This window comes from Hypanus sabinus, chromosome 17 (genome assembly GCF_030144855.1).
Source record: "Hypanus sabinus isolate sHypSab1 chromosome 17, sHypSab1.hap1, whole genome shotgun sequence".
Lineage (NCBI taxonomy): Eukaryota > Metazoa > Chordata > Chondrichthyes > Myliobatiformes > Dasyatidae > Hypanus > Hypanus sabinus.
This window is the reverse complement of record NC_082722.1, coordinates 28,938,033-28,951,812: the sequence shown is the minus strand read 5'-3', so window position 1 is coordinate 28,951,812 and position 13,780 is coordinate 28,938,033. Positions and strand designations below refer to the sequence as shown.

At 36.1% G+C, this 13,780-nt stretch overlaps 1 protein-coding gene across 6 annotated transcripts in view; it reads left to right on the top strand.

The window, feature by feature from the left end:
- Positions 1-13,520, top strand: part of nutf2 (nuclear transport factor 2) — a 48,749-nt gene extending 35,229 nt beyond the window's left edge. For all 6 annotated transcript variants that reach the window (XM_059992744.1, XM_059992745.1, XM_059992748.1 and 3 more), the window contains exon 5: positions 9,562-13,520. In XM_059992744.1, the coding sequence (XP_059848727.1) occupies positions 9,562-9,675 (114 nt within the window). In that variant the 3' untranslated portion in view covers positions 9,676-13,520. The remainder of the gene's footprint in view (positions 1-9,561) is intronic.
- Positions 13,521-13,780: the final 260 nt, after the last annotated feature.

Genomic DNA, 13,780 nt, shown 5'->3' with positions numbered 1-13,780 from the left:
GAGTTTCAAATAATGTGATGCATCAGGGAGGGACAGGGTTACCTAGACACCTGTGTTTCCATCACAGCTTTTAGATTAATTACTTCAAATTCAGTCTGTGGTCAGGGACAGCAGGGTGTGACCGTGAGTGAGACAGCTGGAGGATTCAAGAGGTAGTGCTGGAGGAGTATCAGTTCTGAGCTTGTTTAACAGATCTGAGATTCTTGCTCCCTGTTTGAATGGGAGTGGAGGCTATAGGAAGGATGATGAAACATGGGCCAGGAAGCCATTCAAGAGGGGAGAGAAAAATAAATGTAGTTATAATTGGGGATAGTATAGTCAGGTGAATAGATACAATTCTCTGTGGCAAGGACCAAGAATCCTGCAGATGGGTTATTTATCCAGTGCCCAAATTTGGATATCTAATCTGATCTGCTAAAGAATTTGGAGTGGGAAGGGAAAGATGCAGTTGCCATGTACCTTTTGGGTATCGAGAATGTACAAAGAAAAAGGTTCTGTAAAGGGAATTTGAGCAGCTAGGGACCAAATTAAAACAGAACCCAACAGATAATGATCTCTGGGTGGTTTCCTAGGCCATGTGCAAATTGGCACAGGCTAAATGAGCTAAATGTGCAGCCCAAAGATTAGTGTAGGAGAAGTGGGCTTGAATTTGTGGGACATTGGCACCAGTATTGAGGAAGGAGGAAGCTGTTTCAATGGAATGGGCTCCACCTGTTGTACCATGCTGGGACCAGGTTCCTAGTAATTCACATAACCAGGACTGTGAGTAGGGCTTTAAACTAAATGGGGGGGTGGGGGTGGTCGGAGCTTGGCAAAGTATGGTTAAACTAAAAGGGAAGGAGAGTGCAGGAGAGGTTACTGAAGTTTCCTGAATGAACAATAAGACAAAGTTTAGAAAGGGAGAAGAATTTAACTTCAGGTAACGTGGTGACAAAATTGTGAAGAATGATGGTGAATGCAGGACTGATAGTTTTATATTTAAAGGTACATAGTATAACAAATAAGATATATGCTATAAATAAGTAGATAGGATATTGTGGGCATCAAAGTCAAGGTTGAAAACAGATCACAGTTGTGAGCTAAACATCCAAGGATATGCATTGTTTCAAAATGACAGGCAGGTGAGCAGTGGGGGTGGCGTGACTCTGTTTTTAAAAAAAATGAAATAATATCCTTGGAGAGGAGGGACATAGGATGAGATGATATAGAATCGTGGTAGCTAGAGTTAAGAAACTGCAAGTGTGAAAAGACCCTGATGGGAGTTGTATATAGATCTATAGTAGTCAGAATGTGGAGAACAAACTACAATGAGCCAAGGGAAAGGCATGTAAAAAGGGCAAAATTATAATGGTCATACTTTCTCACTTAAGGCCATCATCCCTGCTGGCATAGGCCTCTGAGAGTAGCTCACCAGAGTTCTCTATCATGGGCCAGTCTTTCAAGTTGTCCCCAAATGTATCCTTCCTCTCATAAGGCTGAGCTCTTTGCGTTTTTACAGGATGGGGTTGCTAGCCCCATGCCCAACCCACCTCCTTTCGCAGCCATGCTTGGGACCATCCATGGCGGGTTTATGGTCATGGGGGATTTTAGTATGCAGGTAGATCAGTTTGTACTGGATCCCAAGAGAAGGAATTTGCTTATGAGATGACTTTTTAGACCAGCTTGTGATCAAGCCCACTAGAAAAAGACAGTTCTGGATTTTGTTGTGCAATGAACTGACTGATTAGGGACCTTAAGGTAAAGGAAACCTTGGAAGGCTATGATCATAATTTGACAGAATTCGCCCTGCAGTTTGAGAGCGAAAAGATAAAGTCACATGTTTCATTGTTACAGTGGAGTAAAGGGAATTATAGAGGCATGAGAGGGGAGCTGGCCAAAATTAATTGGAAGGGGTCACTAGCAGGAATGATGGCAGAACAGCAATCGCTAGAAATAAGATGATTAAAGATCAGTGAAGGGGCAGGTAGTGTTGGAGCAGGGAATCTGCAGGAGAACTTGGCCAGATTAGGAAAATGAGCAAAGAATTGGCATGTGGAATACAGCGTAATGAAGTGTAATGACTAAGTAGAAGGAATAAAGGTGAACTCAGAAATCAGGGGTGCAGAGAGACTTTAGAGTCCTAGTGCAGGATTCCTTAAAGGTTAATTCATAGGTTTTGTTGGTTGTAAGGAAAGCAATGCAATGTTAATATTGATTTCCAGAGGACTAGAATATAAAAGCAAAGATGTAATACTGAGTTATAATGAGCAGTTTTGGGCCCCTTATCTAACAAAGGGTGTGCTCACATTCAAGAGAGTCAGGAGGAAGTTTATGAGAATGATCCTGGGAATGAAAAGTTTTAATGTATGAGGAATGTTTGACTCTGGTCCTGTACTTAATAGAGTCTAGAAGAATGAAGAAAGAATTTCACTGAAACCTACTGAATATGGAAGGGTGGATAAGGAGAAGATGTTTTCAATATTGGGAGAGTCTGGGGCCAGAAGGCACAGCCTCAGAGTTAGAAGACCATCCCTTTAGAACAGAGATGAGGAATTTCTTTAACCAGAGGAGTATAAACCTGTGGAATACATTGCCACAGTTTGCTGTGGAGGCTGAGTCATTGGGTATATTTAAAGTGGAGGTTGATAGGTTCTTGATTATTAAGGGCTTCAGAGGTTATGGGCAGGAGAATGGGTTTGAGAGGGCCTTGGTTTCAGATGGCACTGGCAAAGCACAGTGATGACTTGCTGGCAGCAAACAAAGCTACTAGTTACTTTATTAATCACGCTTACTCAAACAATCATCACAATTGATAACCTGTAACTTCACTTGTGGAGTTGAGCTTTTGAATTGCCTGGCATTTTTTGAAGTGTGATCTGAGGTCTTGAAGGTGCAAGGTGGTTGTAATGTGGTGTGTATGGGCTGAACTGAGAGGGTGGGGCCCAGATCTGAGCGTGAGGAGCAAGCCAGTGTATGGTCATTGATGCTGCAGGCTTGGAGCCAATTCAAAGCAACACAACTGAGTCGAGGCAGTGGAGCCAGGGCTGGAGAAGGAGGAATGAGCTGCAGTTTGGCTGATTTAAGCACTGGGCCGGATTGAAAAGGTCAGGGAGTTGGGGCTGGAGGCAAGGGATGGGGTGATGTTTAGCTTGCTGCTCGCCAAGTTTAGTTGGTTTCTACACTGAATTGAAGTTGGGGTCTGCAATTATTGGGATCTTTAATTTGCTGCAATGATGAACTAGCTTTGTGGCTGTGGATTCAATTTCATGAACTGCGGTTCTGAATACTGTTAGCTTCTATCGTGTGCTTGATTTTTTTTCTGCACTTGGTGTTTGACTCTTTTTGTTAATAAGTTCTGTTGGGTTTTGTTTTGTGGCTGCCTGTAAGGAGTCAAATCTCAATGTTGTATATGTACATACGGTGGTAATAAATGTACTTTGAAAATAAGTCAGCAATGTGTGAATGGCGGAACAGACTCGATTGAGTTGAATAGTCTAATTTTGCTTCTATGTCTTATGGTCTTAAAACTTTGTGCAACCTCTGGAAACTCTGAAATCACCCTTGTTAAGAAGCCGTAAGAGACTGAAGATGCTGGAAGAGCAACAAAGAACATGTGGAAGAACTCAGTTGTTCCTGCATCTAGAGCAATAAACATCCTGTTGCAGGGTTCCGATTGGAAACATTGGCAGTTTGTTTTCTTCTGCAGATGCTGTATGACATGCTGAAGTTTCTCATGTATGCTGTTGTACCCTGGTTATAACTTAAAACTGTACATCAAATGTCGAGTAGGCACCATAACTTTAAGTTTACTGTGTTAATGCCACATGGCTATGTCCTTTAGTTTCTTATTTGCTTTTGTGATACAATTGCTTCAGTAGCATTTGATGAGATTAAGGTTGCCTGTTCTTGTTACTACAGTTAAGCAAAAGTTGGCTATGTGAAGCTGTTGGCTAGAACAGTTTCCCGTTGTTCTGGCTTCCACGTTGATTTTTAACTGACAATGCAACTGGTCATTTGCCTTTTTGCATTATTCTGTGTGCAAAATGACAGCTTTGTTTGCATCCATGAATGCACGAATCATTCATTTGCTGTAATGCACTTTTGGAGATTCGGCATAAACAAAATAAGTTTTATTGTACTATTAAGTTGGAAGAAGAATTTGAGCATTAACAGAGTAGTACTGCAAATTTCAGGTTCACTTGGGAAAACAGTACCTGTAAATCTGTAAATAAATAGTTGTTAATCTTGGATTTCAGCAATATAAGTTTCTATAACTTCTGTTAGTTTGTTAGCTTATTATTGTCAGGTCTATGGAGGTACAGTGAAAAATGTGCACACTATTCATGCGCATCCATTCATTATAGTAGTGCATTAAGGTAGCACAAGGTAAGACAATTAGAGTGCAGTGCAGATAGACAAAAAGGTTGCAAGGTCCTATCAGGGTAGATTGTGGGGTTTAAAATCCATCTTATTTTACTGGAGAACAGTTCAATAATTTTCTAACACTGGGGTAGAAGCTGACCATGAGCCTAGTGGTATAAGCTCACGACTGTTGTATCTTCTGTCAATGGGTGTGTTTTCAAAATTGATAACTGTTCTTGAATCAAAGGTTCAAAGGTCCAATTTAATGTCAGAGAAATGTATACATTTATAGGAATCTCATTTAAATGATAATGAGCATGGAAAAGTAAAGAGAATGGGCTTCACTAATTTGTTTTTCTTCTCATATAAATCAGGACATAGGAGAGGAGTTGCTATTCTCATCTCAAGCAAGCTAAATTATGAAAAGGTATTCAAAATGGGAGGTGAGGGCAGATATATTCTTGTAAGGGGGAATATAGACGGGAATTCAGTTACTCTATTGAATATATATATGCACCCCCAGGAAGTGATATTAGTTTCTTCCAGAAAATCGCTAATATTATGGTAACAGAAAGAGAAGGTCTCTTGATATGTGGGGGAGATTTAAATTTACAATTACAACCAAAGTTAGACTCTTCCAGTAGAAAAACCCATGAAACTAAGTCATTACATAAGAAAGTTAACACCCTTTGAGGATGTTGGTCTAATTGATATATGAAGAGACCTTCTTCCCCAATAGAAGGGATTACACTCAGTATTCTGCTCCCCATTCTTTATATACAAGAATAGACTTTTTCATAACATTTGGAAAAGATAAAAACAAAATAAACACCTGTGGAATTGGGACAATAGATTTAAGTGACCATGCACCTATATATTTACCTGTTGATTTTGACCTGCAACCAAAGAATACTACTATATGGAAACTAAATTCAAGTCTACTCAATGATCCCTATTTTAAGGAACAAATTAAAAAAGAAATTGGTCTTTACTTAGAATTTAACAATAATGGAGAAGTTTCAACTCCCATTCTATGGGATACTCTGAAGGCTGTCTTAAGAGGGAAAATTGTAGCGATATCTTCATATAAGAAAAAATAAGGAATAAAACAGGAATTACAAAACAAGCTGAAGGAACTAGGGAAATAAACAAAAATTGAGTTTGGCGAAGGATACAATAGAGGAAATTTTAAAAATTAGGAACAAAATCAATAGTTTGGCTACACAGGAAATCAGGAAAAATCTAATGTTTTTGAACCAAACTGGATCTAAATCTATGAAAATACTGGTGTGGAAACTGAAAAAAAAATTAGCAGAAAGTACAGTTCATAGAATTAGGGATCCAAGAACAAAAGTGATTTAAAAAAAAAATAAGCTAAGTGAAATTCAGGAAGCTTTTGAAGTGTTTTACAAAACTTTATATTCTGAAGTTCTGGGGTAAGCACAGCCCAAATTGACAGCTACCTGAATTCTCTAGAGTTATGCACTTTAAATGAAGAACAAAATAGAACGATGAATGCTGACATAACTGAAACTGAACTAAAAACTGCAATTAGTAGGCCTAAATTAAGCAAGTCACCAGGATCAGATGGATATATGGCAGTGTGCTATAAAGAATTTAAAAATGAGTTAATTCCATGCTGAACTGGGCTCTAAAAAAGGCACAAACACCACCCAGCTGGAAGGAGGTGATAATCTCAGCTACGCTGAAAGAAGGCAAGGATAAAATGGAATGTGGGTCATTTAGACCAATATCTGTTCTTAATGTAGATTGTAGATTATTTACCTCCATCATGGCCAAACGATTAGAAGAGTTTCTACCCACACTGATACATAATGATCAGACAGGTTTTATACATCGCCAAACACAAGACAATATAAAAAGGACTCTAAAATAAAATTAAAGCAATAGTGATAGGCGTGGACACTGAAAAGGCATTTGATTTGGTTAATTGGAATTTCCTTTACAGAGTTTTACATAGATTTGGTTTACATGACAATTATTAAAACTATACAGGCATTATATGACAATCCCACTGTTAGGATTAAAATCAATGGATATTTATCAAATAGTTTTACCCTAGAAAGGGGCTCAAGACAGGGTTGTGCATGGTCACCACTACTCTTCGCATTATATCTGGAACCACTAGCTCAATACATCAGACAAAACAAAGATATCAGGGGAATTACTATTAAAGGGACAGAGCATCAATTTGCCTGTTACACGGATGACATTTTGACCTACATCGAAGCAATCCTTTGAACAATATGGTCAATTATCAGGATATAAGATCAACATAGGTAAAACCCAATTACTTTCCTATAACTATAGCCCATCAAGAGAGATTGAAAGTAGATATCCCTTGGCATGGCAAACAGTCTTTCAAATATTTGGGCATCATTATACCAAAAGATTTGGCAAAATTATCAGAATGCAATTTGCCTATATATAAAAAAAATTAATGAAGACCATAATGATAGAATCCAATTCCTTTATTTAGTCTCAGTTCAAGGATTGAATCCATTAAATGATTATATTGCCCAGACTATTATATCTCTTTCAGACCCTACCAATAGAGATGAACCAAAATCAATTCAATGAATGGCACAAAATGTTATCAAGGTATATATGGCAAGGTAAAAGACCTAGAGTTAGTCTCAAAATTCTGCAATTAGCCAAGGAAAAGGGGGGATGGGGCCTACCTTCTCTTTGAGATTATTATTTTGCAGCATGGATGAGAGCTGTGATATGTTGGTGCAACATGGAAAAACATTGAGAAGATACCTTCCATCCCCATACAGGCAATTTTGGCTGATAACAACCTACAAAGTTACATAAATACTATTGATAACCCATGGGTGAAATGGACTCTTAAAATATGGAAAACTATTATAAAATTATATAAACTAGAGGGAGATACTGTAATTCTTAAATGGTGTGCATATGACTTGGATTTTACGCTGAATAAACTGGATGCTAGATTTAAGGACTGGACAGCTAAAGGAATAACAGTTCTATGCAATATAATGAAAGAAGGAACAGTTCTGAAATGCTTAAAGAGAAATACTTAATAGAAAAACAAGATTTTTATTGGTATTTGTAGATGCGACATGTTAATAGGGTGAAAAATGTAACTGAAGCAAGTACGTTTGATAGAACTGTTTAGAAAAGCATATTATTCAGATAATAGTAGTAGAATCATTTCAAGCGTGTATAAGGGTCTGTCAAATATTAAAACAAAATGGGAGAAGGAAGGAGGGATAATTATATCTGAGGAAGATTGGACAACAATATGGAGATATCAGTGGAAGTGTACCAGTTCACAGAAATGGAGGGAGTTTGGATGGAAAAACTTGATAAGATATTTTATTACACCCTCTCAGAAATCCCAGTATGATAGTAACCTCCCTGTTTGGTGAATAAATTGTGGAAATCAAAATGCAAACCATTACCATATTTTCCTGGATTGCCCCATTATCAAAGACTACTGGAGTGGGATACACAATACCCTACAAGACATTTTTAAATGTGAAATACCCTTAGAAAGTAAGACCATATATTTTAGCTATATACCTCAAGAATGGTTGAAAAGAGATAAATATTAAATGAATATACTGCTGGTGACTGGTAAAAAGATTCTTACCAGGAAAAGGTTATCACAGGAGAGCCCAATTTTAAACACATGGATGGAAATAACAATGGACATTTACAGAATGGAGAAGATAACAGCATCTGTCAATTATAAATTGGAACAATTTCATTCATACTGGGAAAAATGGTTTAACTACATTACACCCCGTAGGCCTGATTTTATTCTCACAAATCAATGATTATGTTGTTAAAAAAAGATCACTTCCTACTCGTACATAGTTTTCCTTTTGTTTGTTCTTTCTTTTCTATAAGTGTATACCTCAGATAAATACTATGTGGAGATCTGTGGCAAACATGAATATATGATATATACATATACAGTATCTGAAATACATCTTATGGAAATGTTTGAATGATGAATTTCAATGAAAAATAAATTACAAAAAAAGTATACAATATACACCATGAAATGCTTTTTCTTCCCAAACATCCACAAAAACAGAAGTGCCCCAAAGAATGAATAACAGATAAACTTAAGAACCTCAAAGTACCACCCCAGCGTAACTGGCAGCGAGCAACAATCCCACCTCTGGCAAAAAAATTAGACCCTTTTGACATTATCTAATTCAGCCTTTGAGCAGTTTCTAATATTATGGATTGTTTTTGGTAAGATTGAGTTGCATTTCAGTTCACTATCATATCAGCCAGTTAACTTGGGAATCTCCATTGGAGTGTAAGCAGTACTGAAAAGAACAGAACCATGTAAGGTATTTTCATGATTCATGATGAAGTACCTTGTAGTGGAAGCCAACTGCAAGAAGGAATTGATTTAAGCCCTTTCATAATGATATCTTTTGCTGACTTGATGTTTCGATATATCAGAAGCTGACTGAACAGTGGTCTGACATTTTGACAACTGGGAGACAAAATATGTTAAATCTTGCTCAACATGAAAATCCAAGAATGATCAAATTGTTTTGTGAGTCTAAATATTAAGAAACTCCAGCTTTGATTGCAGTCCTTGTAATGGTTGTTGAGCAAATCTACATTTTAGTCAAAATCTATTCTGTGAAATCAGTCTTGATGTTACCTGTTGCATGTGGATTCCATAATATAGAATTAAATAATATGGAATTAACCTAAAACTAAACATTGAAATGCTTTGTGGCTACAGAATCTTTGGTTTAATTCTGGTGGGTGATAGGAATGTTATAAGTTTAAATGGAGCTTCAGGCTTCCACAGCATTATAATATTTTTGTGGGCTGTTGTTTTGAGATCATGGTAACCATATTTTTTCTGTTTTGTGCAGCTGAGGTGGTGGCTTAGCTTGGAAAAGGTTATTCCATTTGGTCTTGTCAGTATCTCCTTCTCAATGAACTCTTTCAAGCCACCTTTGAGAATAGTAGTTAAGGGATGTCTCCAACTGTAGACAGTAGTAGATATTCTGTTTCCTTGCGCCAACTTGAGAAGCCTGGAATTTGGAATAACTAGTTTCCAGGAACTTTAAAGTACCCATGGATTTTGCCATTAATGATTTCAGCTATTCATATTTTGTGTATGCAAAAATAACAAATCAAAAAAAAATCCTTTCATATTCAGAATCTAAATTTGTTTTGTTCTCACTTTAGGTTGATGAAGACCCAGTCATGGGATTCCACCAGGTATTTTTACTGAAAAACATCAATGAATCTTGGATCTGCACCAACGATGTCTTCAGGCTATCACTGCACAACTTTTCCTGAGAGTTCTCTTTCTGCACGTCCTTATATCCACTCTTCTAGTCTGCTATTAATTGCAATAACTGGATTCTAAATATCATGCACAAATGTGTACCCAACAGTAAAAATTTGCAACCTGATCAGTCTCTAATCACAAGTTTGCTTGAATTAAATTATTTGTGCATGATGTTTGGAAAGTTGTTAGTTTAGCTGACAATGACAAGACAGTACCCCATTGTGTTGTACCAGCATGCCTTAGAAGATAAATCATACCACACTATTTTTTTCTTTCCTATGTATTGGTAAGTTGCTATAGCAATCCAAAGAAACAAAATAAGAAGAGCAACTTCTTACCCAACCTTTTGATATGTTCATACCTTTTGTTGGCTTAGGATACAATAAACCATGTTCTTTTCTTGGAAATCGTTTTGTTTGGTTTCCTGGCAATGTTTGTCATTTTTAAAAATGTGCTTGACCATTTAATACAATCAGAGAATAAATGATTAGATAGTACTTGTGCTGGTTTAAAGGATTAGGTCACATGTCTATCAAGAAGAAGTTATAAAACAAGGTAGCTCCAACATTGTTATTCAGTATTTATCATGATTGAACTTTGTTTCAGGTGCTGTCTCGACAAATTGAGACCGCAAGAAAAGTTAAAGATTACATTTTTAAACTGCAACACGAGATTCAGCAGGATGTGTAAAATCTGATTCAATCTCAATCCATAATTTTATCCAATCACTTTGTTAAAAGCAATGCAGATTTCTAATTTACTTAATCAAATTTTGGTTTCAGTCAAGCAAGCTAATGCTTGGAGTATTGGCTGCCTTGTAGTGGACACTCACAGGGGTTATTTTAATTATCCTAATGGTGTAACTTCCTTCACTTTGATGAGCTGTGTCATGTAACCTGTTGGTTGCATTGTGATCATTGGCATTTGAGCTAGAAGTGGATAAAGAATGTCAGCTTTTATCTGAATACATTGCATTTGTGAATTTAAATTCTATCACCTCTCATCATTTAACTTCCTAACCACAGAGCTGGGAAAATAATGCTTTACCTATTCGATTACTCCATCATCCATTTTCTTTTTTTGGAAGATGACTGAGCAAATTTAGTAATCTGTCACAATGTAAAAGAGAATGGAAGCAATCCATTCACAATAGCCTATATCTTGGTACTGGAGCTATAGAAATGCATTAAGCATTTGTGAACAAAATTTTAAAATAACATTTATCTTCGAGAATAATTGTTGGTACGGCTGTCTTTAAGAATGCTAATATTTCTCCTAAAGTGTTTAATCTGCGTAAACTAGGTTTTGGATTCACTTTTTGAAATAGTGATGCATGTTGGGTATACAGTTCTATGAGTGTCTCAGCAAAATGGTCATGCATTGTGTATACAGAGGCATTGAAGGTTATTGCAATCCAGCCAAATACAGTCTCCATGCGAATTAGAAATATTTCTACTTTATCAATGTTGGGCTACTTGCATAAATATATAATCTTAACAACTTGGAAGAAAATTCTACTTGACGTTAAAATGGGATCTCTGAAAATTTATCCCTCTTGGGAATGCTGGTTTGTGTTGGACTCAATTTCCTTTTACTTTCAACATGACAATTAATTCCCTGATGTAGGTAAACACCATTCCTTTTCTCTATTAAGTTATTCCAGAACTTGAAGTGTTGCACAATTTTAACATTTAAATGCTGAGAATTGGTAAGGGAGTTAAATTTGAGTCTTACCAGCAATGAAGAAATAGTAAACATACACAATTTTCACACAGCCCTTATCCTTGTGAAATTTGATGGTCATATTGAAGGTTGCATTGCAAAGTACAAAGCCTCTTGTTTGTAGCAGTGAAAGTTGGGGTGATTTCTGAACTTGCAGGCATCTGTCTGAAACTATATACAATATAGATTGGAAAATGATGTTAGAATATCCAAATATGTATGTAGAACAATGTGTTACGAGTTAGGATTTCCTAATTTTGGTTTGATGTGTTACATAATGAAATTATTATATAGAGATTGTCCCAAATGTAATTCGAAATCTAGAATTCTGAAGATACCAAATTTTCTGGACAAATTATTGTCTTTAGTGTCCCTTTTTCTAACTGCATGTAAAGCTTCTAAAATATAACAAAATAAAGTTAGTTCCAATTTGATATATCTTCTACATGTTTTATTCCAATCAAGGATTATGGCCGATGTAATTTAAACCTATCTCAGTTTTGCCATAAATTGAATCAGTTCAGGTCTACCTTGACTATGCATAATAAGTTTCCATGCTGAGGAGAGTTTGGAGAACAGCAATCTCAGAACTTTATCAAGCAGTGTTTGAAAAGCTGCCTATAGTTGTCGGGCAGTTGCCGTTATATAATTGTTATTGATTTGCCAAAATGGGAACTTGTTTTACATATTAGATGCATTGGTGTCTTTTTGTATTTTTGATGCAAGACTTTTCCTTTGGCATTATTCTTTATGAAATAATCATTGACAGGAATTTATTTTGTGGATTTAAGTTCTATTTTGAAGCAATGCCACAATATCACCACTGAAAGCAATTAATAGCCTTCTGGTATTTCTTGCAATTGACAAGTATTTTCAGTTCTATTGTTCACTCTCTGTAATGGGGAGGATGGTTCTGTTTTATTAGTTTTCTGTGCATTCTGTTTTCCACATTCACACAGCCTACTTCAGTCCAGAGGGTATGAAGATCATTTGATTTCATTATGGTCAGAACTCAGATTACTACGTAATAGGCTGATGGAAAGTTCATTCACATTGTTGTTGAAATAGCAGGACCAATTCCTTGTTGCAGTGTGACTATGTATGACAATTCGTCTGAGAATTTAAGCTGATATTTGAGTGTCTCACTTTAAAAACTTTGGAGTGCAACTGAAGCCTTTATTACAAGATAGAAGGTGGCTTTAACCCTTAGTGCTTTTATATCAGTATTTAGAATATGGTCCAAGAATTTGAAGTACTATATTTACATTAAGATAAATATAGAATACGTAGAATGTATGAATATATCTACACAAGTGCTCCATCGTGATGAAACAAATAACTTCTGATCACTTCAGTGTTTGGAAATGTTATTGTAGTGATGCACAAAACAGTTGAAAGTCTATGTGCAAACATGAAATGACTGAAATGTGATCTAACCAGTTGCCAATCAGAATGATGGTATATTTATGTATTTATAACCTACAGAATGAAAATTAAAATGCAAACCATAATCGTAACATTTATATACATTAAAAGTGTGCATCTTTAATTGTTTTATGGTTGCTGAATAAAAGTAAATATGAAATATCTTAATAGATACATTAAAAGCAGACATGAAAGAATGGATACTTGGATAATTAGTTGATATTGCCTTTCACATGGATGTAACTCAACGCTGCCTTCAGAATTCTTGGCAACTGTGTAAAGCACCACTGTGCAGCTTACACTACTGTACTGTGAATTTGTATTAAAAGACGTGTTCAAAATTTATTTAAACTTCATATTTTGTGCCATACAGGGTATGTTTTTGCTGTTTGAAAGCACTATTATTGTTTTTTTTAAACTCTAAATCCCCTTTAAGACATTATTCTTTAGCTGTGAGAATTTTTTTAGGTCCTCTATGTCAACAAAGATGCAAGACCTCAAAGGTCTTTCAGCCTCAGATATAACAAAATCCTGGGCCACCTCAAGCTGCTGAAGCTATGATGCTTGATTGGACTTGTGTTCGCAGAAACTGATTTTTGATCTATTTTAGGAAAGAAAACTGCTTTTGGTAATAACTGATGCACGTTCATTTATTTGCATTGTGATACTATTATTTTGTTTCTACAATAAACTTTTATCAAATGGCTTTCTACTTGTACTTAATATTACATCAGGCGGGAGGAACAATTGCATTGTAGCAGGTCATTTACAACAATTTTTGGCATGTTCTTTCTATATGACGACTTCTCATTTAGTAACTGCTTTAAAGGAAAGATTAAAATAATTCATCTTGGTTTTAGAAAAGGTTAATTTTGAGAGGATGGGGGTTTTTGGGTTAATGTTACAAATATTCATCAGGCAAATTTTTTAAAAAACCCTCCAAATCTATCTTTTGCTTTCAAAAAA